Source organism: Carex rostrata, chromosome 8, assembly GCF_964058835.1.
Source record: "Carex rostrata chromosome 8, lpCarRost1.2, whole genome shotgun sequence".
NCBI classification, from domain to species: domain Eukaryota; kingdom Viridiplantae; phylum Streptophyta; class Magnoliopsida; order Poales; family Cyperaceae; genus Carex; species Carex rostrata.
This window is the reverse complement of record NC_135925.1, coordinates 14,403,639-14,427,555: the sequence shown is the minus strand read 5'-3', so window position 1 is coordinate 14,427,555 and position 23,917 is coordinate 14,403,639. Positions and strand designations below refer to the sequence as shown.

The 23,917-nt window shown below is 35.5% G+C and overlaps 3 protein-coding genes across 4 annotated transcripts; 1 reads left to right on the top strand and 2 right to left on the bottom strand.

The window, feature by feature from the left end:
• The first annotated feature begins 16,140 nt into the window (after positions 1 to 16,140).
• Positions 16,141 to 17,837, top strand: LOC144557878 (uncharacterized). 2 transcript variants are annotated; one of them, XM_078306506.1, is made up of 3 exons: positions 16,141 to 16,621; positions 16,694 to 17,133; positions 17,606 to 17,837. In XM_078306506.1, exons 1-2 carry the CDS (start codon positions 16,165 to 16,167, stop codon positions 17,116 to 17,118), a joined length of 882 nt encoding a protein of 293 aa, XP_078162632.1. In that variant the 5' UTR covers positions 16,141 to 16,164; the 3' UTR covers positions 17,119 to 17,133; positions 17,606 to 17,837. The 2 variants fall into 2 exon arrangements, with proteins under 2 accessions (XP_078162632.1, XP_078162631.1); XM_078306505.1 differs by having other exon boundaries at positions 16,141 to 17,133.
• A 96-nt stretch (positions 17,838 to 17,933) lies between these two features.
• Positions 17,934 to 20,388, bottom strand: LOC144557877 (formamidopyrimidine-DNA glycosylase-like). Its single transcript, XM_078306504.1, has 10 exons — positions 20,137 to 20,388; positions 19,965 to 20,016; positions 19,803 to 19,860; positions 19,603 to 19,671; positions 19,372 to 19,497; positions 19,221 to 19,271; positions 19,062 to 19,139; positions 18,858 to 18,957; positions 18,615 to 18,649; positions 17,934 to 18,525 (listed from the first exon to the last, which is right to left on the bottom strand). The coding sequence occupies exons 1-10, from the start codon at positions 20,363 to 20,365 to the stop codon at positions 18,229 to 18,231; spliced, it is 1,095 nt and encodes a 364-aa protein (XP_078162630.1). The 5' UTR covers positions 20,366 to 20,388; the 3' UTR covers positions 17,934 to 18,228.
• A 412-nt stretch (positions 20,389 to 20,800) lies between these two features.
• HHP1 (heptahelical transmembrane protein1) lies at positions 20,801 to 23,451 on the bottom strand. Its single transcript, XM_078306503.1, has 5 exons — positions 23,001 to 23,451; positions 22,753 to 22,848; positions 22,413 to 22,470; positions 21,310 to 21,662; positions 20,801 to 21,220 (listed from the first exon to the last, which is right to left on the bottom strand). The coding sequence occupies exons 1-5, from the start codon at positions 23,336 to 23,338 to the stop codon at positions 20,896 to 20,898; spliced, it is 1,170 nt and encodes a 389-aa protein (XP_078162629.1). The 5' UTR covers positions 23,339 to 23,451; the 3' UTR covers positions 20,801 to 20,895.
• Between the last annotated feature and the right edge of the window lie 466 nt (positions 23,452 to 23,917).

The window sequence follows — 23,917 nt, the reverse complement described above, 5'->3', positions numbered from 1 at the left end:
GTGGAATGCATCCGCATTAGGCTCGGACTTTTTCCTGAACTCTTGCCTAAGTCTCGAGTGCGGGTGAGTGACCCGCACTGCGAATGAGTGCATCCACACTCAGCGATTTTTCTGTGTTAATTTTCATTTTCCAAAATCCCGAGTGCGGGTGACCGGACCCGCACTGCAGATGAAACCATCCGCACTGGATGATTCTGAGGGGTTATTTGCATAAATCCTTTGCGCTCTCTCTCCCACTTCATTCATTTCCCCATTTTCAAGTGATTTTCACCCGAGAGAGAGAAAAAGAGCGAGAGAGTTTCTCGTTCCTCTCAAACCCCCGATTGTTGCGAGAAATTAAAACTGGAACCGAGTAAGCGCCCGTGAATCTCTCACAACTCCCTGATTCGGTATTCTTTTCTCTCCTTTTCTTTTTCTAAATCTCGAATTTTCTCGATTTCTCAGATTCTCGTTTTAAACTCGAGATTTGTGTTCGAATTGCTCGAGGATTAGTTCCTCTACACTCCTTGCTTGTTTATTTGTCAATCTTTTTCCCGATTTCTTCCGATTTGTTGATTTTGGATTTCTAGGGTTTCGTGCCAAAATTGAAACTGGGCATAATCGTGAATTGATCTGCTTAACCCAACCAATTAGACTTGTAATCGGTAGGGTTGCCTCCTGATCTTGAATTTCTAGAACGATTAATGGTTAATTTGAGGTTTTGACCAAATTAGGGTTTAACCAATCGGTAAATCGAATTGTTACGAGAACCAAAATTGGTGAACTAGTAAGTGAATTGCACCCAATCGAGAGTTTGTATGGTCCAGAGGACCTATATGAGATTGTGTGAGATTTTAGAGGATTTTGGTAAGAAATAATGAACCGAACGAATTGATACAAAAAGCATAGGAATTGATTAAAGAAGGTATAAGCCCTAGAAGTAACTCGAGTAAACCTCTCGATCGTGAACCAATGTTAAACCTAGTATATGTGTAATATAGGTGTAGGCTCGGTCGAGCAAGACGTTGTGAGGCAATACGAGACGTCCGATCCTTAATTAAGCGGTACGCTCGTCGTATTCAGGTGCGGGATTCTTGGACTTGTTTGATACTTTATTTTCAGGAATTAAACTGTGTATTCGTTTGTCATGTTGAATATCATTGATTGCATCATTGAATTGTGTAAAGCATTTGCATAGCCCAATCAAATTAAACTCGAATTGATGTGACTTGAGTGATTTGCATGCTGGTATGGTTGTAGGTTGTGTCGATCTATTATGATATGATTTGATTGAAAGTCACCACGATTTGGATATGTATGTGAATGGATTTACGAAGTTAAGCACTTGGATCCAATGAATTTGCAAAGTCGGGCAGTATGCTGGCTTTGATTCCCAGGATCCTAAATGGCCTTAGATGAACGGCCCTCAATGTTTCCCAGTACCGGTTGGGACGAGGGAGGGTGATTATGTTATGATGTGTGATTTGGAATCGTGGGTGACTAGTGTGTAATGTCTGTGGCTCGGTGGCATTTTCCTACGTGTTAATGTATTTGGAAGGTCAATTGAACATTACGAATATTGGAAACGATTCTAAAGAGGATTTTCTTTATGTGACTTGAACCAGACCTTAATAACTGTTAAGCCAAGCAATTGCAGATGGGTGTCAGATAAAGGGTCCAGCTCGGTTGGCCATCTGTAGGTGTCAGTAACCCTACATATGTGGGTTTGATAAAGGGTCCAGCTCGAAAGAACATCTGTAATTGCTACAAACCCTAATGAATTGAGTTAAGCTAAAATATCTGTTGTGTTTGAAATTCATCTTGGAAATTCCGTAAACTATGATTCAAATTGGATTAATTGTTGTCTAGCATTGGCATTATGTTATTTATGAATATATATCTGTTTGAACTGTTGTTGTATGGTTTCATTGTTGAATATAGAGTTTGATTGCAAGTCCAATAATCTAAACTGTGGAAAATTTCGCACTGGGAATTTATTCTCACCCCCACCCTTTGGGTTACTTTACAGGTACTAGTGTGACTGATTCCGGAGAGGCACGAGAGTAGTAGGCCTTAGTAGCTTACCACTTGATAACCCTAGATATATTTTGTTGTATAGATTTAGAGTAGGCCTCATGGTTGGTATCCGGATGTGATACTTTTGTTGTATTATTTTCTGTCCAGACTGTGTACTCTGATTATATATTAGAAACTTGTTTTGAATTGCTTGTTGTTTGGTTTGAATTGTTAATCGCCTTGTAAGTATACACGGCATTGTATGCTTACGGCGGGGGACTGTTATGACCCGTGGCCGCGGGGTGTGACACCTATTGAACATCCATCCAAATCCAATGTGCGCGCGGGAACTAGCTAGCTAGATCTGGTACGTGCAGCAAACAAAAATTAAGGATCCGCCAGCTGCCTGAGTGAATCTTATCTAGCTAGCTAGACATCTGATCGATCTTTCAAATATGTAATTATGTATTCTACCTTAAAATGGCTTGCATGTGATATTATGATAAATTTTTGAATGCTAGCCTTTGACCCATGCATGCTAGAAGGAAAAGATAATGACATATATATATATGTGTCATGTATGGTCTGCTCTGTCATTTGTAACGTGCATGATATCCTTAATTTCTTTCTTGCCAAAACACATGGCATGCAGCTAGCATTGGTCGTTCAATTCGTTCAAAGAATACAGCCGCTAACAAACAAATTTGTCATATAAGACTCCAAAGCTTCTTAATTATTTGTTGGCCTCCTTCATGCATGCATGTACCAGCAAATTGGATATATATATATATATATATATATATATATATATATATATATATATATATATATATATATCAATATAATTAATGAGAATCAGTTTATTATTGTACTTGTGTGTTTTATTTTTATAATAAAAGGTACCGATGTCCTATATATCTCATCTCATGTTTTTATTTGGGTACACTTGCAATTGTCTCTCACAAGTCCTGCATGTTTTGCAAAAAGATGGTAGTTCTTCTGCTTAATTGATTATTAAATCTGTGTTTGGCATGAAGTGAAGACACTTAACTGCCTAGTTCATTCTTAATTAAAGACATCATGGACATGTGATGGACCAAATTGATTTGGTATTACTAACTTTCATTATATATATATGATATATCTTTTATACTCTAGTTTTATTTTCGTTCGGATCACAAACGCATGATCCTACATGTAGTAGTGTTGGATGTCGATCCTCAGGGATGGTATATTAAATATTTAACAACGTATACTGTTAGTGTAATAATCTAGAAATCAATAATACGATAATTTATCATAAAGCTTTGTTCATGAATTGGATGATTAATATCATTTTGTTGCCTTGAGTATTATTGAATTTATGGATCATTTCGAGTTCATGACTGAAATTGTGAAACTCCATAATATAGATAATATATACTCTTAAAAAGTCACTGACCAAGGTAATTAGCAGGAACACTAATTACCGCGATAAGGTTAGTATGTGGATTAAAAGATGGTTAAGTTTTACAAACCACCTGACACGAGATGTCATTTTAATCACATAGATACATGTTCTAGGAACATGGTATTTGACAGACCCCGAATGAAACATTAAATAGAATTGTGTTCGTGTCATTAATGTTTTCATTCAGTGTTAAGTTCTAAAGTATGAGGTATTCATCTTTCATACTAAGAAATGTATATGTGTGATTGTTATCAAACGCTGTCAGTAAAATGCAGTTATAACGGTAGCTCTTCGGTACACATGGCTTAGCTGAGGTAGTGATGGTTTAACAAGAATACTATTTGTCCCTCGTATCTCTATACGAGCTATAGCATCACTGGACCCCTTGATAGAGTAAGATTATCTGCTAGCGGTATAATTACAAGAGTAATTATATTTGATAATCTGTTCAAGATCAAGAAAAGATTCAGTTAGCAAGGATGACACACATCTACCTTGAAACTAATCTGATAGCTATGAGACAGAAGAACAGACACAAGTAAATTGTTTACTGGATCGTGATATTGTATTGTACAGCATCATCTGTGTAATTGGATGGTCATGATGTGTTGCCAGATGCCGCTCATGATTATAGAAGTTAAAACAGTTTTAACTCTGTTTACCAACATAACACAGATCCTATTGGGTCACACCATATAGGAGTTAATCGGAGAATCTTATTGTGATTGATTATAAATTGGTTATGATCAATAGTAAGATGGTTATAATTAATTATACGTGTTATAATTAAATTATAAATGTTATGTAAAAATAACAAGCAAAAACATTGGTTAATTTATAAACGTGTGTGACACGTTGTATAAAAGTTAACCGGTTAATTTATAAATGTGCAGGACACATTGTATAAATTACCGAAACAACAACCGCAAGAAAAATATATATAATTGTTCAGAATAATTATACAAATATTATTTGTATTCGGGCCGAGGGCATTCGGGTCTTTTCAGATTCGTCCTTATCCGCATGACATGTCATCAATCCTATCCAGATGACACGTCGTCGGTACCGAAACAAACAACCGCAGAAAAATATATATAATTGTTCAGAATAATTATACGAATATTATTTGTATTCGGGCCAAGGGCATTCGGGTCTTTTTAGATTCGTGCTTATCCGCATGACATGTCATCGATCCTATCCAGATGACACGTCATCGATCTTATCCACATGACATGTCATCCTTATCCATTCAATGGCATATCTTGTAAATAGGCTGAACTTGGAGGGCATTTTGGTCTTTTGGCAACCAACCTTAAACCCTATAAATAGGGGTGGAGGGGTAGAGAGAAATTTGCTAATTCACTCATACCGTTTCGTGTCGAAACGGATCGGTATTTTCTCTCTTTCTCGGTTTCTCTCCCAAATAGTATTTCGGTTGAGAAAAGAAAGTTATACGTAGTTGACGTATAATCTTGCGAGTTGTTGTGAGGTATATTTACGGGATTGATGAATAGTGTTTTACCGAATTTCGCGGTATGTCAGTTTTGCATATTGATGAAACTGAGCAACCGAAAATTCGTGTTTACGGGTTTTCGTCTTTTCCCTGTGAATAGTGTTTTTGCAGAATTCCACAGTTTACGGTATTTCTGGCAGAAGAAATAAATCGCTCTCCGGTTAGTCCTGGTGGATAACCGATAGAGGTATCACACATGTGATACTCCGAGTCGATTCCTTCCCTGGTGAGGCTCTACTCGCTCGGTCTGCATTCCAACTGTGATTTGGAAACAAGGTATAAATATGCTATATTAATCTATTTAATTGGTAAGTAGATTAAAGTTTTAGAAATCAATCATGGAGTAGATCTGTAAAATGATTAAATTGGATTTTGATGCCAAAGGAATACTGAAGGTGGACCGCCTTGGAAAGTTTCCTGACATACCCCGTTTAATCCTGAGCTTAAGTTGGCTGTAGAAATTTTTGTTCTACGGTCATTCCGCAACTTAAGCCTAAACGAGTTTTTGGTTACAGCACCGCGAAACCCAACATATACTAGCATAGATTAATTCTCGGGTTTATAATAGTTTTGAAGAGGTGGCACTAATTATGATTTATTTGCATAAGTAAACATATATAGAGAGCCTCTAGAGTTCAGGTCATCTCCTTCTAAATTAAGCAAAGTATAATTTCGACGTTTCTCTACCCCGCATACTGCCCTATCACCGCCACATGCAACATAGATTGTCCCACAGGGCAACTCGTACGCAGTACTGTCACTACCCGCAGATGTCTGGGGTTTATGCCTTATGTAATTTGAAAGGTTTTCCGATCTTTCATTTGGCTTTTGGGCTAACAATTCTGAGTATTCAAGATCTGCAATTTATCCTCCTCGCGCAAAGGATAATATATACTTCCCTATCCTACCCCACAAATTATAATATTCCAAAGACCATACTTATTTTTAAGTCATTTCCTAATATAAATTGAATATACGATCTACAATATTCTGCCAAGGAAGCCCACTGGGTTCTAACCCTAGCCTTTGAATCACTGCCAAGCCTCGTTAGCCGAAGTGTTTGAAGTTCTTACATGTATTCCCATTCACACCAAGATACAAAGACTTTACACCTATTAGTATGTGAAGGACATTGGCATATAGTATACATAACTATGTATGCAAGGATACGATAGAGAGCAATTCAAAATATAACGAAATCTCAAATCAACATAGATAAAATATAAATTATACTAAAACATAATAAAAATTTCGATGCACCCAAACCCTAGAGATGAGAAGATTAGATTATCAAAGTCATGGCAAAATAAAAAAAAAGAATAAAATAAGAAAGACATAAACCACAACCGTTGAAAATTGAAGAACTATTGCCTCCTTAGATGACGCCTTCTTCTCCCGCCTTAGACCTTGAGATCGAGCCGCCTTTCTCTTCTCCAGAATTTACGCTCTAATCTACTCAAATTTCTGGACTTAACACAATTAAACACGCACACCAAATCCTATTACAAGAGGGGTATATACAATATTTCTAAATCAGTGTAGCTTAGTGGAAGTAGTGGAGATCACGGGGCCACCCATGCCATAAATATTCTGCCAAAAATAGTCCACTAAACTTGGAAATGAAGTAATAAATGTGTTATTTTAGAAGGATTCTGCTCGAAATTTGCGTCAACGACTGAGATTTAATCCAACCAAAGCAGTCCAAGGATTGAATCCGTGGACTCGTGTGGCCTCTTTGCGTAGCTGCATGCGGTATAGGTCCAGGCCACATGGCTTCCTGACTTAGTGAATTTTCTGTTTTTTACACCATTTCACATGTTGTGTACTTCATGTGAGGTGTTGCATGCTCCATGTGATGCCCTATTTTGACGCCATCTTCCTTTAATGTGACATTTTCAGAAATAGATTAAATATGACATTTTTGCTCCGTTTTCGGCCTAAATACGCAACTTTCTCCAAAACCTGGCAAAATAGCCTAAAAACATATTTGCGGTAAATAATTAAAAAAATGGCTACTTTGCATATGCTTTTTCGTCATTTTTCATACTCAAAAGTAGTGATTTTTGATATATAAATTGGCATTATCAACAGGAAGTGGAGTCAGACTTTCACATTATAGAGGTCAAGTATATAAAAATTTTCTACTATGAATAGAGTCAATTTCACACTATCTATAATATTTTCCTTTAAATATATTAAAAAGAGATGTAAATATAAAAAAAAAATAATTGAAAGGGGGTCAATTGACCCCATTCAAGCAATTTAGATTCACCCTTAATCATGGAGATGGGGCGGTGGTACAGTTGGTTAGAAGAAAAGGTTTTAAGAGTGTAGTTATTCAAAGATCAAAAATTTGAACTCTGACCACTACTTTACAGCCTCTATGAAGATAAAAAAAATAAAAAGAGTTAAAGACACCATGATTCAAATTTAGCCAAGACGGCTCTTGGATGTGAGTATATATATGGATTTGGGATTTTTTTTTTTTTTTGATATGGACCAGAATTAAAATTTTCAAATTATTTTCAATATATGTACTTAACTTCGAATTTACGAACACATAAATGCATTAGCCCTTCAAAAAATGGAGAAGAAGATACAAAGTTACAAACGAAGTACTGTTGAGGTAAAAACTTTCGAAATTCAGGTAGTAAAAAGTTAAATAAATAAATGAAACTTTTTTATCGGATCGTATCCATTACCTTTGAGTGGATTCTGTCTCAAACATACGAGATTGACATAATTAATTATTATCAAAATTATATAAAACAAGTGTAGACTAGGGGTGTCAATGGCACCCTTTTATCCGTTTACCCGATCCGTACCGTATTCGATAAGACGGGTATGGGTAAGATTTTTTTTTCGTAAACTTATCGGGTACGGGTACGGGTAAAGATTTTTTTTCGTTATCAAAACGGGTAAGGGTACGGGTAGAGCCTATTTCGTACCCGTTACCCGATCGGGTAATTATATAAAAGAATTGTATATATTACATATCTTAATGAGCATTGAATTACTATCCCTCTCCAACAGTCCAACTGGCAACTACTCTTAATCTTAGAAAATAAATTTTATTAAATTTTCTAAGTTGAACAATTAACCATTTATGTAACTATGTTAAACATAATCACCGTTAAAGTACTTGAATAATTGACCATCTTGCTTTTATTTGCATACCTTATTTTTTTAATTAAAGAACAGAGATATTTTTTTTTTAAATTTGTGTTTTGATAAAAATCAATATAGTTAGAATTAATTTTCATATTAGTAGTGTGATTATATATGTGACGAATAAATGTGTCTTAGTGTTTTATTTAATAAATAATAAAAATAATTATTATACAAGTATTAACCGTTATTTACCCGCTACCGTTTCGTTATCCGACAACTATAACGGGTAAGGGTAGGGTACGGGTAAGGCAATTTGTAACGGGTAAGGGTAGGGTACGGATAAGGATAATTTGTGACGGGTACGGGTATGAAAATGCTTCCACCCGACCCTTACCGTACCCATTGACACCCCTAGTGTAGACAAATGCAGAAAAATGCGGAGAAAAATAAAGTGAAAAAAAAAGACAAACAAAAGATGAATAAAAACGACAAATTTGTAAATACTTTTTTTTTGTATTAATCAATATACATGTTATTGGAATTTCCACCTACCTTTAAAAAATAAAGAAAAAAGGCGGACAAAGGAGCTTAAAATAATTAATTTAAGTGGAAAAAAACAAACACGAGAAACGGGAACAAACAGTGTCGACTGCGAGAAAGAGCGATGCAAAGACCGTAAGATGCAGATTGGACAGAGCGGAGGGTATGAACAATACCAAATTAACCCTTGGATTATATATACATATATATAATAGATTGCACGTCTTTCTTTAATTAGAGTATAATCATTAGAGCTGTCAATATATAGATACGATACGGGTAGGATAAAAGCATTTCATATCCATACTCACTAAAAATTGACTTTATCCATACTCTATCTTTTTCATTAAGAATTGACTTTACTCAATCTTATTCTTAACCGTTAAAATTGTCAGGTAACGAAATGGTAGGCGGATGAATAAGCCTTCTAATGTCCTTAATTAGAGTATAATCATATGAGATTGACGATGATAACTAACCATTTTAGCAATTTTTAAGGACAAATAAGCCCCCCTAATGCATAGAAGGAAAAATCGGCCATTTCAGACTGGAATGTATCGATTCAATTTCAAGCCTAGTTACACGGTAGGTGATGTTTCGTTCAATTTCGGCCAAAACAGTCCTATTCCAGTCAAATTTTGGCCGAAACACACAAATATCACTCTCTAAATTTTTTTGCTTCTTGTGTAACTCGAACCAGTGAGCTCTTTAATATCAACTAAGCCAACTACCACCACACCACACTGTTATACTTAATGCACCACTAATTACTTAAAATTAAAAAATAATTGCAATTAAAAGTAAATATATGAGTTTAGAGAAATTTGACACACAGGTGTTAATGGAGTTCGGCAAAAAGGCCCACGTCTTCGGGACGTCGCAACCTCTTCTAGGTGTGCCTTTCTATTTTCCAACGAGAAATGTTTACAACTTGTGAACCGGTGAGCCCTTACAACTAATGGAAAGTCACACGGCCAACTCGAGAAAAGAAAGAAGTCTCTAAGTTAATATTCGCAAGAGAAACACTCAAAAACTCACTCTAGTATATTCTAACTCAAGATTAGTAAAATGAATTTGAAGTTTGAATGATTTTGAAGTTCTAAACTCTCACAGCAATAGAGGAACTCAAACTCACAAAAAATTACTTTTTGAAAGTTAAGAGCGGCTAAAAGTTGCTTTGGAAATAAGCCCAAAACTCTATTTATAGTGGCAGCTCTAGAAAGAGCTTTCTGCCTATAAACATTACAACGTGTGACAAACGTTAAATTTTTAGTTCAAAGTAAAAATTAGGGTTGTCTTTTTCTGTGCAGCTCAATAATAAATGTTACCAAGGTTTGTCAAACGTTACTAATGATTGTACCCTGTAGAAACTTGATCAAAAACATGAATTTTGTGAAGTTTGAATTTATTTTATTCTTACTAGTATAATCATTATAAAGTTTGTCAAACGTTACCAATGTTTGCTCCCTGTTGAAACAACATCAAAAACACTTTACCAAATTTATAATTTTACAATTTAAATTCTTAATAAATGTCTTCATAATTACTTCGGTTGAACCAATATATATTCCAATTCCAATTGTCGTGAATCTGCATAATCTGTAAAATAGAAAAAAAATCATAAAATTCAATAATTGTATATTTTGCAAATTAGTCAAATAGACAAAAAGAGAATTGCTTGAAACAACAATCACAAATCTGTATCCTCTCAGGTATTGCAGAGGATTAGCCTCACTTTACGGTTTGAGATTAAATCTCAACCGGTTTGGGATTCGAGTCACCATAGAGGACAATATTTTTGGGCTTTGAGATTCGTGCCAAGTTAAAAAGAACGGTCCAGATATAGTAAATGTAAAAGATTCCCTTATCAGGTATTGGAGAGGATGTGAATATAACTATTTAAACATGTAAAAAGACCGATTCCGAGGAGTAATGCTTGTATATTTAAGATTGGATGTATTTTGTTGCTAAAACATATAAAAGATTTTCACATCATGCTACCTTTTGTTGTTAAAATAAATAATTACATGTAAATATAATTATTTAAACAGTTATTGAAGAGGAGAAATGCTTGTAGTATATTGTATTAGTATATTATTTTATTGTAATCATTTGTCTAAACGTAAATTGTTGACAAATTATTTTTTTTTAAGATAAAACAGGCTTATGACAAAAAAGTTCGAGTTTTCGGCCAATTCTGACAAATTCATCCGATTTCGATTCAGATTTTTTCATCTAAGGCGTAATGTCCTAACAAATCAGCGGGCTTATCTATTTATTATTATTATTTTGGAATTTTGGAGTCCAGTTGTTGTATCCGTGGATCGAAGAAGAGGACAAGTACTTTTTTTCTAAAAAAAATAATCTTGCCAAACTCTTTTGGAAGATCATGCACTTTGCCAGTATGCTGTATGCCATCCCCTTTTTCTTCACGTGACTTAATTTTGTTTTTATTATCTCTTGAATATATCTTCAAGGGTATCTACCTATTTAATAAGCTGCAATTCCGGTTTATGTCTCGGTTTCTGTCGGAATCAACGCGCTAACAATTTTTTTGAGGAAAATAGTTATATTATATACAATAAGGTAGCTTAATTCAGGATTCAATAACTACAAGAATATGAAGACAAAAAACAACTATCCGTAATTAATTAAGGATAAAAAATTACAATTACTCGATGGAGGGTACTGTGGATAAGCCCTTCTTTCCGTCCTTTTTAGCCGATATAAATTATTATTTTTGGAGGTTTCGCTATTATCGACGAGAGTATATATATACCCGATTTTTTTAAAAATACCCACCCAAAAAAATATTTTATTAAAAATAACCAAACTTCAGCCAAATTTTTAAAAATGCCCAAACCGCGGATTTTTTCCGTGGGCCGAAATTTTTATTCCGGACCGCGGAAAAAATTCGCGCCCCGAAAAAAAAAAAAAAAATTTTTTTTTTCCGACCGCGGATATTTCCGCGGGCTGGATTTTTTTTTTTTTTTTTAGAGTGAGTTAGGAAAATAATGTTTTTTTGGAATTTTTTGTCCAACTTTGCACCTCTGATTAACATATCAAAATACCTCCAAAAAGCATGAAAATTTATCGACATTTATTTTTGACTTCATAGAATAAGCATGTGAAGTTTCATACAAAATCTCAAAACAGATCGTGAGATATCGGTTCTCAAAAATTGCCCGCACTGCTGAAGGAGTGCTTCTGAGCCCAACTTTGCACCTCTGGTTAACATATCAAAGCACCTCCAAAAAGCATGAAAATTTACCAACATGCATTCTAGACTTTATAGAACAAGACTGTGAAGTTTTATACAAAATATCAAAACAGATCGTGAAATATCGGCTCTCAAAAATTGCCCGAACTGCTGAAGGAGTGCTTCTGAGCTCAACTTTGCACCTCTGGTTAACATATCAAAGCACCTCCAAAAAGCATGAAAATTTACCGAAATGTATTTTTAACTTCATAGAACAAGACTGTGAAGATTCATATAAAATCTCAAAACAGACCGTGAGATATCGGCTCTCAAAAATTGCCCGAACTGCTGAAGGAGTGCTTCTGAGCTCAACTTTGCACCTCTGGTTAACATATCAATGCACCTCCAAAAAGCATGAAAATTTACCGACATGCATTCTAGACTTTATAGAACAAGACTGTGAAGTTTTATACAAAATCTCGAAACAGACCGTGAGATATCGGCTCTCAAAAATTGCCCGAACTGCTGCAGGAGTGCTTCTGAGCCCAACTTTGCACATCTGGTTAACATATCAAAGCACCTTCAAAAATCATGAAAATTTACCGACATGTATTCTTGATTTCATAGAACAAGACTGTGAAGTTTCATACAAAAACTCAAAATAGACCGTGAGATAATGAAACATAACAAAACCAAAAGCTGAAACATAATAAAACATATACTAAGAAGATAATAAAACTAAACATAACAAATCAAAACTCAAACATAACAAAACTGAACTCTCTCTGAAGGAGTGCTTCTGAGTCCAAATTTGCATCTCTAATTAACATATCAAAAAAATCATGAAGCACTCCTTCAACAATTCGGACAATTTTTGAGAGCCGATATTTCACGGTCTGTTTTGATATTTTGTATGAAACTTCACAGTCTTGTTCTATGAAGTCAAAAATGCATGTCGATAAATTTTCACGATTTTTGAAGGTGTTTTGTTATGTTAACTAGAGGTGCAAATTTGGGCTCAAAAGCACTCCTTCAGCAGTTCGGGCAATTTTTGAGAGCCGATATCTCACGGTCTGTTTTGAGATTTTGTATGAATCTTCACAGTATTGTTCTATGAAGTTAAGAATGCAAGTCGGTAAATTTTCATGATTTTTGAAGGTGCTTTGATATGTTAACCAGAGGTGCAAAGTTGAGCTCAGAAGCACTCCTTCAGCAGTTCGGGAATTTTTGAGAGCCGATATCTCACGGTCTGTTTTGAGATTTTGTATGAATCTTCACAGTCTTGTTCTATGAAGTTAAGAATGCATGTCAGTAAATTTTCATGCTTTTTGGAGGTGCTTTGATATGTTAACCAGAGGTGCAAAGTTGAGCTCAGAAGCACTCCTTCAGCAGTTCGGGCAATATTTGAGAGCCGATATTTCACGATCTGTTTTGATATTTTGTATAAAACTTCACAGTCTTGTTATATAAAGTCTAGAATGCATGTAGGTAAATTTTCATGCTTTTTGGAGGTGCTTTGATATGTTAACCAGAGGTGCAAAGTTGGGCTCAGAAGCACTTCTTCAGCAGTGCGGGCAATTTTTGAGAGCCGATATCTCACGATCTGTTTTGAGATTTTGTATGAAACTTCACAGTCTTTTTCTATGAAGTCAAGAATACATGTCGGTAAATTTTTATGCTTTTTGGAGGTGTTTTGATATGTTAATCAGAGGTGCAAAGTTGGACAAAAAATTCCAAAAAAACATTATTTTCCTAACTCCAAACTCTAAAAAAAATGAAAAAAAAAAATCCGGCCCGCGGAAAATATCCGCGGTCGGAAAAAAAAAATCCGCGGTTTGGACATTTTTAAAAATTTGGCTGAAGTTTGATTATTTTTAATAAAATATTTTTTGGGTGGGTATTTTAAAAAAAATCGGTATATATACCCTCATGATGCACTTCAGTATATATAAAATGAGAGCTTATATATATATATATATATACACACACTAATTGCTATATTCGGGCTATTTTTCGGATTCAGTTTATTAATTAATAGTATTATGAGGAGGGTTAAAATGCACCCTCCTTTTTGTGCTTCTAATGTGCACCCTCTTCTCATATCTTTATTTTCAAAGTTTAAATAGTCGATTTGAACCTTCTAATGTGTTCTTTATATTAAAATGTGTTTGGAGACCAAATTTTACATTTTTAGGAAATTTTTTACTATTTTTTCAGAATTTTTGATTAAACTAAACAATAATAAAAAATTCAACAAAGTGATGATTTTCAAACATTTTGAAAAAATAGTAAAAAATTTTCAAAAAATGTAAAATGTGGTCTCCAAGCACATTTTAATATGAATAACACGTTGGAAGGTTCGAATCGACTATTTGAACTTTAAAAATGAAGATATGAGAGGAGGGTGCATTTTAACCCTCCTCTAGTATTATATATATATATAGAGAGAGAGAGAGAGATGGGCTACGGTGAGTTGCAAAGTAAAATGCGTTTCTACTTCACGCCGTATTTTTATTTTGAAAGTCCAAACGACCGATCCGAACCGTTAGATGTTTAATCCATATTGAAATGTGCTTGGAGACCAAATTTTTCATTTTTTGAAATTTTTTTACTATTTATTAAGCATTTTTTAAAATTGCTGTTTTGCTATGAACAGTGAAAACAGTAAAATTTTCTGGACCATCAGATCAGCGACTTTCAAAATTGCTTAATAAATAGTAAAAAAATTTCAAAAGATGTAAAATTTGGTCTCCAAGCACATTTCAATATGGAGAACAAGATGAACGGTTCGGATCGACGTTTTGAACTTTAAAATCACAAAATATGAGCGTGAAGTAAGATAGTCACTTTACTTCGCAACTCACCGTAGCCCATCTCTCTCTCTCTCTCTCTCTCTCTCTATATATATATATATATATATATAGGAATATGCTAGCATGTTAAAGTCGATCCAATATACTTTTGGAGTTGTGCTCACCAAATCCTCTTGGTGAGCACATCACACCCTAGCTTTACTATATATATATATATATAAACTCCATTTAAAATTGTGAATATATAGGATTTGGTCAGGGTCGGAACCGGAGAAATTAATTAATAACGGCAAAGGGGCCTACAACAAGAATCAATGGTAAAATTAAGTGCTTAATTATATATATTGTGTTGGTATCCTCATTGCTATTCCAGTCGATAATATTAATAACGATATCTTCGAAAATAATAATTTTTGTTGGTTTATTTTCACTGGTAGTCATTTTTTATCCTCGCAGATGGAGTCGGTTATTGTCTTGAACCAACTCGATCGGACGCATCAAACAATTAATTAATTAATATACATACCTTATTATTAAATTAATTAAATATCAATAATAGCAATGATAGTTGTAATATAATTAATATCGATATATAGCGCCTAAACATGATTTTCCAATATGAAAGACAAATAAAATTTTCATATTTTTCTACTTAATTATTATAAATTGTTTAACGATAATCTTTTTGGAGGTCACTTTGCCACATGATATCTCTCACAAGTTGGTCAATGCACATGCAATTGCACTACAGTCATTCGTCATTTGGCCTTGTGAAGTGAACTCTGGATTAATTTATGTCTTCATTTTATTCTAGCTAGCTAGTACTTAATTAGTTCTGACCAAGCAAACCTTTTTGCATGCTCACATGGGCATTGGCCATTGGGCAACGCTAGCTAGCAAAATCAATCAGTTTGGATAACATTTTTATTTTGGCCGAAAACTCAAACTTTTTTATTTTTATTCTAGCTAGCTAGTACTTAATTTTGTTGTTTCTGACAACATTTTCCTCAAGTAATTAATTATTTTTCTTTACCCAGGGATGACACACAGTGATTTAATTATTAAGGCAAACCTGAAATGTAACAACTTTACATGGAAAAGATAATTTCAAATATGAATTGTGAGGAATTAATGCTAAATTTTGGTGACCTTACTTAATTTCAAAAGAAAAGAGAGAGCCTATATATGTATGTAAATTTGCCTATAGAAGTTCTTCTGATGACATGCATGCTTTCACAAGTTAATTTGCTGGTAATTATGTACCACTTGTATTAATTGTAATGTAAATTTTTCAAGAAAGATCAACACACATATATATATACATGTCTGTGACTGTGTGTGTGTGTCGTAATAATATAATTAACTGACATCATGATGAGTATGGGGTGCAAATTTATATATATATGCTTGCAGCTATATAGCATCAAAAGCCCATTAGGGTTTCTCTCTTACTATATATACAACTTATATAAACCATGATCTCCTCCAAGACTTAGATATAACCACAACACAACACAACACAACACAACACAAGTGTCTAACAATGGACTCTACCAAGTCCTCAGCACTTCTCCTAACCCTCATGCTCTTCCTCTCCTCTCTTGCCCCAATCCTCTCCTGCGACTGCGACAAACCACCCACAACAAAGCCTCCTAAAGGCGGGTCCTACCCGCATCCCCCCGGCAACAGCCCCTCGAAGCCGCACCCTCCAAAGGGCCCTAAACCACCAAAATCAAACCCCCCGAAAGGCCCCATTACCCGTCCACCTAAGGGCCCGGTGCATCACCCCCATCCCCCCGTCTATGTACCACCCCCGAAGGGTCCTGTTGTGGGACCGCCTGTTGTCTTTCCACCTCCAAAGGGTCCAGTCAGGCCACCATATGTCTCACCACCACCTGTTTTCGTACCACCTACACCACCTAAGGGTCCAGTCAGGCCACCATATGTCTCACCACCACCTGTTTTCGTACCACCTCCTGTCTATGTACCGCCTACACCACCTAAGGGTCCCATTACGAACCCTCCATATGTAGGTCCCCCCGGAACAACACCAACTCCCCCGGGTACAACACCGACACCGTGTCCCCCACCACCTAATACACCGACACCGACACCTACACCGACACCGACACCGACACCTACACCCGTCACGCCATCACCACCTACACCCGTCACACCATCACCACCTACACCCGTCACGCCATCACCACCTACACCCGTCACGCCATCACCACCTGCTTCATGCCCAGTTGATTCTTTGAAATTAGGAGCTTGTGTGGATTTGTTGGGAGGGTTGGTGCACATAGGGTTAGGCGATCCGGTGGCAAACCAGTGTTGTCCCTTGTTGGGAGGGCTTGTTGAACTGGAGGCAGCAGTGTGTTTGTGCACAACTATCAAGCTTAAGTTGCTTAATATCAATATATATCTCCCTCTGGCATTGCAACTGCTTCTCACTTGTGGGAAGTCTCCGCCCCCAGGCTATACTTGTAGTGTTTAGAAGACTCATAATAAGGTGAGACATCTCTTCTTAAGTCTTAATTAACTGAGTTGAGTTTGAAACAAGTGCTATTATATATATATTTGAAAGAAGAAATTTGCAGGAAGTTAAATACTAATTATAATCATGATCAAATTCAAGCATTCCAAAAATAATGGTGCCATGCCATATGTAGCTAATTAACCAAACTCGATAGCAAACTAGCTAACAGATCAAAAAAGTATGAAATTAAAATGAAAATTTACTTAAAGGAAGAACGTAACTCTCTAAGAGAGGCCTCCTTTTCAGCTTGTTGACCTTGCACTTGAACAGGTTCCTCAAAAATAAAAAAATAAAAACATTCTTGAACAAGAGAAGCACAGTAGTACGTAGTTTGTCCGGCGATAAGTCCCCACCTAAAAAGTACATTTCCCTCCAAAAAAAATAAAAGACAACTTAATAATTTCTTCATAATTTTTTTCTTTAAGATAATGTGATCACAATGCAGGTGTTGAGCTAATTAATGAGTTGACGGACAAAAGAGGACCCTGATTCTTTATCCAAAGAGATCAATTAAAGACATGAGAGGTTGTCTTCAATAATTAGTTCTTTTTTGTTTGTTTTCTATTTATTTGCTACTGGTGCAATCTAATTAAGCTCTGAGATTGTTTGTTTGACTTCTTTATTGTTGTTTGTTTTTTTTTCAGAATTGTTATGATAATGGCATGCAACCACAACTTATAAATTAGAATCAATCATTTAAATAATTAGTTTAATCCGTTCCTTGTACGTACGTATAACATCAACCAACCAGAAAAAACTAATTGCATCACATGAGCCCATCAAGTATATATATATGAAACAATATCTGCGATTCTCTACAAATTAATTAAAAGGAGAGGATTACATAGTAAGCGCCATCTCAATCTAGCTAGCTAAATTTTACAATTAATTATTAATTCCCAACTTAGAAGGAAAGAGCATCTCTAAAAGTCGGAGAATAATTCTTTCAAAACAAACAACCATGTAAACTTTCTTCAGCCCTGCCCTGCCTGCCTTCTAAGTTCTAATAGCTAGGCTCATTTTGGGAATAGTATACATATATAATTTAAAAATGTAGAGATTACGGTGCTAGTTTGTGGGTCTTGTAATTCTTTCCACTGCACCCCTCTTCTTGCTTGGATCATTTATAAAATCACCATTAAAATCCCCATTTTGAACAATCTTAGTTTTACCTTTTTCAAGCTTCTTAGCAACATTTACAGAGTTCTCTCCCTTTTGTATATCTTTACTCTTCTTCTTTTTGGTCTCAGCAAGTGAGTTGTCACTCTTAGTATGACTTCTACTTGCTCTTTTATGTTTAAGAGTTGAATTCATATTTAATTCAGTTCCCATCAGTTTTTGCAATTCAGGCACATAAGCTGTCGTCTGAAATGAAAAAAGGTTATAAATCAGGACCTAGCTAGGGAAAAATACAAAGATCATAATTAATACTCTTTTGACTCGATCAAACTTACACGGCCACCAGCTGTGATAAATTCAATTTTCTCGCCTGAAACAATAAAAAGCTAAAATGTTTAAGTGCAACAAGACAACGAAAGGAGAAAAAGATGTCTAAACAAAGTTAGATGTATAATTGAGATCCAAATAGTAAGGCACCACTTAGTTTGGCACTCACTGCATTGCTGGCATGCACTAGAATAGCTGAACCAATAAATATGGGATTAAAATTTGATTGAGTTACTTTTCTTGATATTTACCATTAACATCTCCAGGCTTCTTTCCCCATCTTACATGAAAGAGCCAATCAGAGGGAAATCTACTTGAATCAGCATCAACTTCAACTGCATGCTTGATTACCTTTAGGTATGTAAAACTTTTGGTAAATACAAATATATCTGTAATTTAAAAAAAAAAAAAAAAAAAAAAACAACAACAAAAGATACAGGTATACAAAGAGAGACCTCATTGATAGACTGATGTAGTAATTTACAGCTCTCCTTTGACAAATTAGCCGCAGTTTGCAGGGGATGAATTCTCGCCTAAAGAATATTTAAATCAAATAGGACTAAAACATAACAACTAGTTTGCGAAGTACATAGCGAGAAGGTAGAGAGCCTAACCTGATAAAGCACCTCATCAGCAATCCAGTTACCAATACCGGATATAAAACACTGTGACAGTAAAAAAATGCATATTACATAGGTGAGTTGAATGATGATGAAGTTATTAAAGCATTAATTAGGGATAAATAAGTTTTTAGCTGCTACCAACCTGATCAAGTAAGAGAGCTTTTATGCCTGTCTTTTTCTTACTAAGGGAATCAATGAAGTTGTTCAATTGCATAGGCTCAAATAATGCATCAGGGCCTAATTCAGAAATAGGAGGCATAGATTCTGGCTGCTTGTAATATGCCATAAAAAAAAAGAGAAGGAATATAAATATGAAGTAATGAAAAATCATCAAACAATTTGTGGCAAAAATAAAGGCAAGAGAATAAATTACATCATCAAGCAAGCAAATTCTTGCAAAACGTCTCTTGTCAGTGAAGGAGAATTCTATACCATCATCTAACTAGAAAAAAAAAATTAAAATTAAAAAATCAGTAATGAAAAAAGAAAAGAGATCACCATTTGGAGATGCAAACAAACCAAGGTACATAGATGGTTGGAGAAGGATCATAAAGCATCTTAAATAAAACTCACTTGAACAAATAATTTAGAATATTTGGATGGCCACTCGTCTGTCTGTTGCACAGCAGACCTAATAAAAAAATAAAAAATTATCAACCCTTTCATGTCTAAAGCTGTGTAGAATCTAGAAAGAAAGAAAGAAAGAAGAAAAAAAAAAAAAAGGGGAAAAAACACCTTTTGTAATTTGTGACAGGAATACCCTTTATGTAGATAGCTCCAGCCATTCCTAAAGCATTACAATGAGAATGAGGGGATTGTTTGTAGAAAATATTAAGGAATTAATATTCATATTTGATTTTGATAAATATTTTTCATTCAATATAAAAGCATTGAAGAAACAAGTAACCAAATTGAAAAGAGGGGAATGGAGGCTGATCGAGACGCAACCAGAGATTTTTTCCCTTGCGTCTCGCTTCCAAAATGGACCTTCCTGAAAGAGCTGACTCGAGGCGCAAAGGGGATACACCAGAGATGACCACGGAGTCGCGTGCCACAGCGCATCTCCTGATCCTCCTCCCAACGCAGATAGATTGCAGCGCACGCCGCGCCGCCTCCACCTCCGGTAGCTCTGGCATACTTCGGCTTGGGCACTTCCACTTCCAAGTTCCAACCGAGAGAGCGAGAGAGCGATGTATTACCAGGCTGATTATGGGCCGGGCCTCAAATTTTATTGTACAATAATGGGGCCGGCCTTTTATGTTGGATTCTGAATTTTCCATTTTGTTCTACTTTTTCTGTAATAAATACAGAACTGTGCAGAGAAAGCATTTTTTTAATATTTTATAAAAGAAATTGAATTATATAAAAAAGTTTTACAAAAATGAAATTCAATTAAATTTCAATATAAATAACTAAACCCTAAACCCTCCCCGCAAAGTAAACACCAAAAGAAATATTAATCACTCAAAATACCAATATAGGCTGAAACTTTTTTTCTTTATAACTCTTTTCCTTCTGTAGTTACATGAGAAATATTAATCACTCAAAAGAAAAGACCAACATATATAATATAAGCAAAGCTCAACCCTATATAAATAAAACAATAAAATAATCTGAAACATAAAATCCACAATTGATTTAAAGATATTAGATGGATGAAATACTACTAATGTACATTGCATCCCAATTTATCCCGAACCCCAATAAATATGACAGCTGCGACATAGTGGGCAAGGGCACCAAAAATCACAAAAATGTGAAAAATCTGATGACTATGGCCAGCTAAATCAAATGATCCAGGCTTCCACCTTTCTGGAACCCTCGTCACGTAGAAGACAGTACCCGTCAGGTACGATAATGCCATGGCTGCCTCGTATGCTAGGGTCACGTTACGCTGTGGCACACTCCAGTTCACAATTGTGGCATGTACAGCAGGTACAATCCCAGAGAGGCCCATACCCACAAACAATAGTGTACGGTAACTGCGAAACCTGATATCCAAAAAATAATTATTAACAAAACTGATTTTATTGGCACAGTGATTTGACATAAACCTGATTAGACCCAAAACAAAATATACCTTGCATTGGACAGACGGGGGTCAAGGAGAGTGTAAATTGTGACGAGCCCAAAAGCTGAGATGGCCGTTAAATAAACAATTTGCCATTGGGGGTCACATTGGAAGATATAGTATATAGGAGGGAAGAATGAGGTGACTATCATCACAGCTATGCCAACAAAGTCAAGCCGAATCAGAAAGAGGTTCAGGCGGTGCGAGTGGCAGCAGAGGAGGTGGCACAAGCTGCTACACAAAAGGCAGAACATGGCCCCTGCTAGGAACACGAAGAATGGCCACCGTGGTGTGCTCGGATCTGCTGTGGCAGTGATATGTGCGCCGATGGGTGTGTCAAGTTTGACAAAATAGGCTGCGCCCTGAACATAGTTGGATTTTTTTATTTTTTTTTATTTAGTTTCAAAGAAAACATTTCCAGAGAGATACATGGTAGTTTTTCTCAGAATAACACCTGTTCTTTTAATTTAATAGCCTCTTATTGGCCTTGACATTCTTAATAGGAACAGTACCTATTGCTATTGGTACCGGTAAGGTCTTAATAAGGTAAGATTGTTAGTGCTAATGCATTTTGTAGGACCCAGAAGTTGGAGATGTTGATGGATAAAGGTCAACCACCCAAATTAATCTGTTATTTAAATGCAGCAGTTCAAAAATGAACATAATACTAACTAATTTAAGTCTTTTCAAGCTTTTATATCGATGGGAGACACCTATCTGTCTGCTGCCCTTAATTAATATAATGTAGTTACATCAACTGTTTTGAAAGAGCTGTGTACTTAACTATTAATATTAATATTAATGTACCAAAAAGACGGGGGTCTTTTGATGTAAATGAGGAAAGAAGGGCTTCCTACCTCAAAACTTATCAACCAAAACCTCGCAAGCTTAATTTAGTGGTTTTACCTACCATGCCTAATCTCATACAAAATACTGTAAGTTCCATATTAGAGAACTTAAGATTAAAGCAGAGGTCAGAAAGCTAGAGAACTTTCTCAAATGAACTTGTCTGAAAAATTCTAGCTAAATCAGAAGATTTCAATTGGAAAGATACACTTCGTTCTTTTTTTTATTTTTATTTTTTTCTGAAAGTAAGAAGATGCAGAACTTACAACAAAGAAACTTCCGAAATTGGCAGAGACATTTTCCATTGCACTTGTGGCAATAGACCTAAAAAACAATATGCAAAATTTTAAATGACGAGAGCAAAGTTAAGTTGTTGTATATGTATATAAAATGTAAGTTGGATTTTTTAAACTAGCACTGATTACATCATTAGAAGTTTACAAGCAGTCAAACCAAAGAAAAAGTCTATCCTCTACTAATAGGACAGTTTTTGCTTTATTTTGTTGAATTGGTTGATGGTGAATAAGAAAATTGAGGGTTTAAAATTATTTGAAGAGTTGTTTGTGATAATATCTTTGTAAAAAAGAAAATATGTGAAATTGTTACCCAGAGATATGGCCGAGAAAATGAGCAACTTGAGGGATATAGTAGCTCAAATGCAAGAGAGCCAAGCAGAAGAAGAGCAAGAAGCCCAGCAGATGTCTAGACATAAATACATAAATATGAAATGAAAGGAAGATCATGAATAATTAATTAAGGGAGTGAATTGGAAATGTGGTGGAATATAATATATATATATATATATATATATTATTCCAATTTGAGGTAGCAGTAGTGTAATTAAATGAACTTACGTCCAGATATTAAGGGTCTCATTGTGCCAAGAGAAGAGGCTGAAGAAAGCTTTGATAAGAGGCCACTCACACCTGTAATGATTCAATATGAACTCATTGTCTTTCATGTAATCTGGCAGCTCATCATACCTTACCAATCTTAATCTTAATCTTAATCTACTACACTTATTGTTCCATGATTTCTCTTCTTCTTTCTTCTTCGCCTTTCCCTTTCGCTTCTTCCCCTTCTCTTTGTCTTTCTCTTTGTCTTTGTCTTTCTCTTTCTCCAGAGCCAGAGCCTCCAGAGCCTCATCATCATGGTCATGGTCATGGTCATGGCCTCTCCCCTCTGTTTCCATCTCCCTAGCTCCCCTCCTCTTTTTTGTTTATCTTGGGTTGATTTGATTGTTGGGGGCGGGCGAGGAGATCGATGTAGTACAGTGCTATGCTCTATGCCTCTATATATGCCTCTATGGGGATTGGGGAAGGAAAAAGGAAGGAAAGGGTTAAATGGTGTGAGGAGGCGAGGCCGAGGCAGCAGAGCCAGAGAGAGTTAATTATAAGAGAGTGTGTGACGATCGAGCGAGTGAGAGTGACATTTTGTATTTTGTACGAAAGAGAGATGAGAGGAGTGGTAGTCTGGTAGAAAATGACAAATGGGTGCTCTTCATCTTCTGTGACTTTTTCATGTCATCCTCCGACCTTCGGGTTGTCATAACTTATAATACATTAATAAACCAAATTATATCCTTACCATATAATTAAATACTACTAATTCTCAATATAATTCATTAGTAGCGACATTAATTAATTTGCTTTCTCCAATTCTCCCTGTTGTAAAATCATACAGGTCTGTTTCTGTTTGTGTTAACTTAAAACTTTAAAACGAGCTTCAAATTCACGGAAAGACGCACAGCCACAGCCACAGCCACACCCAC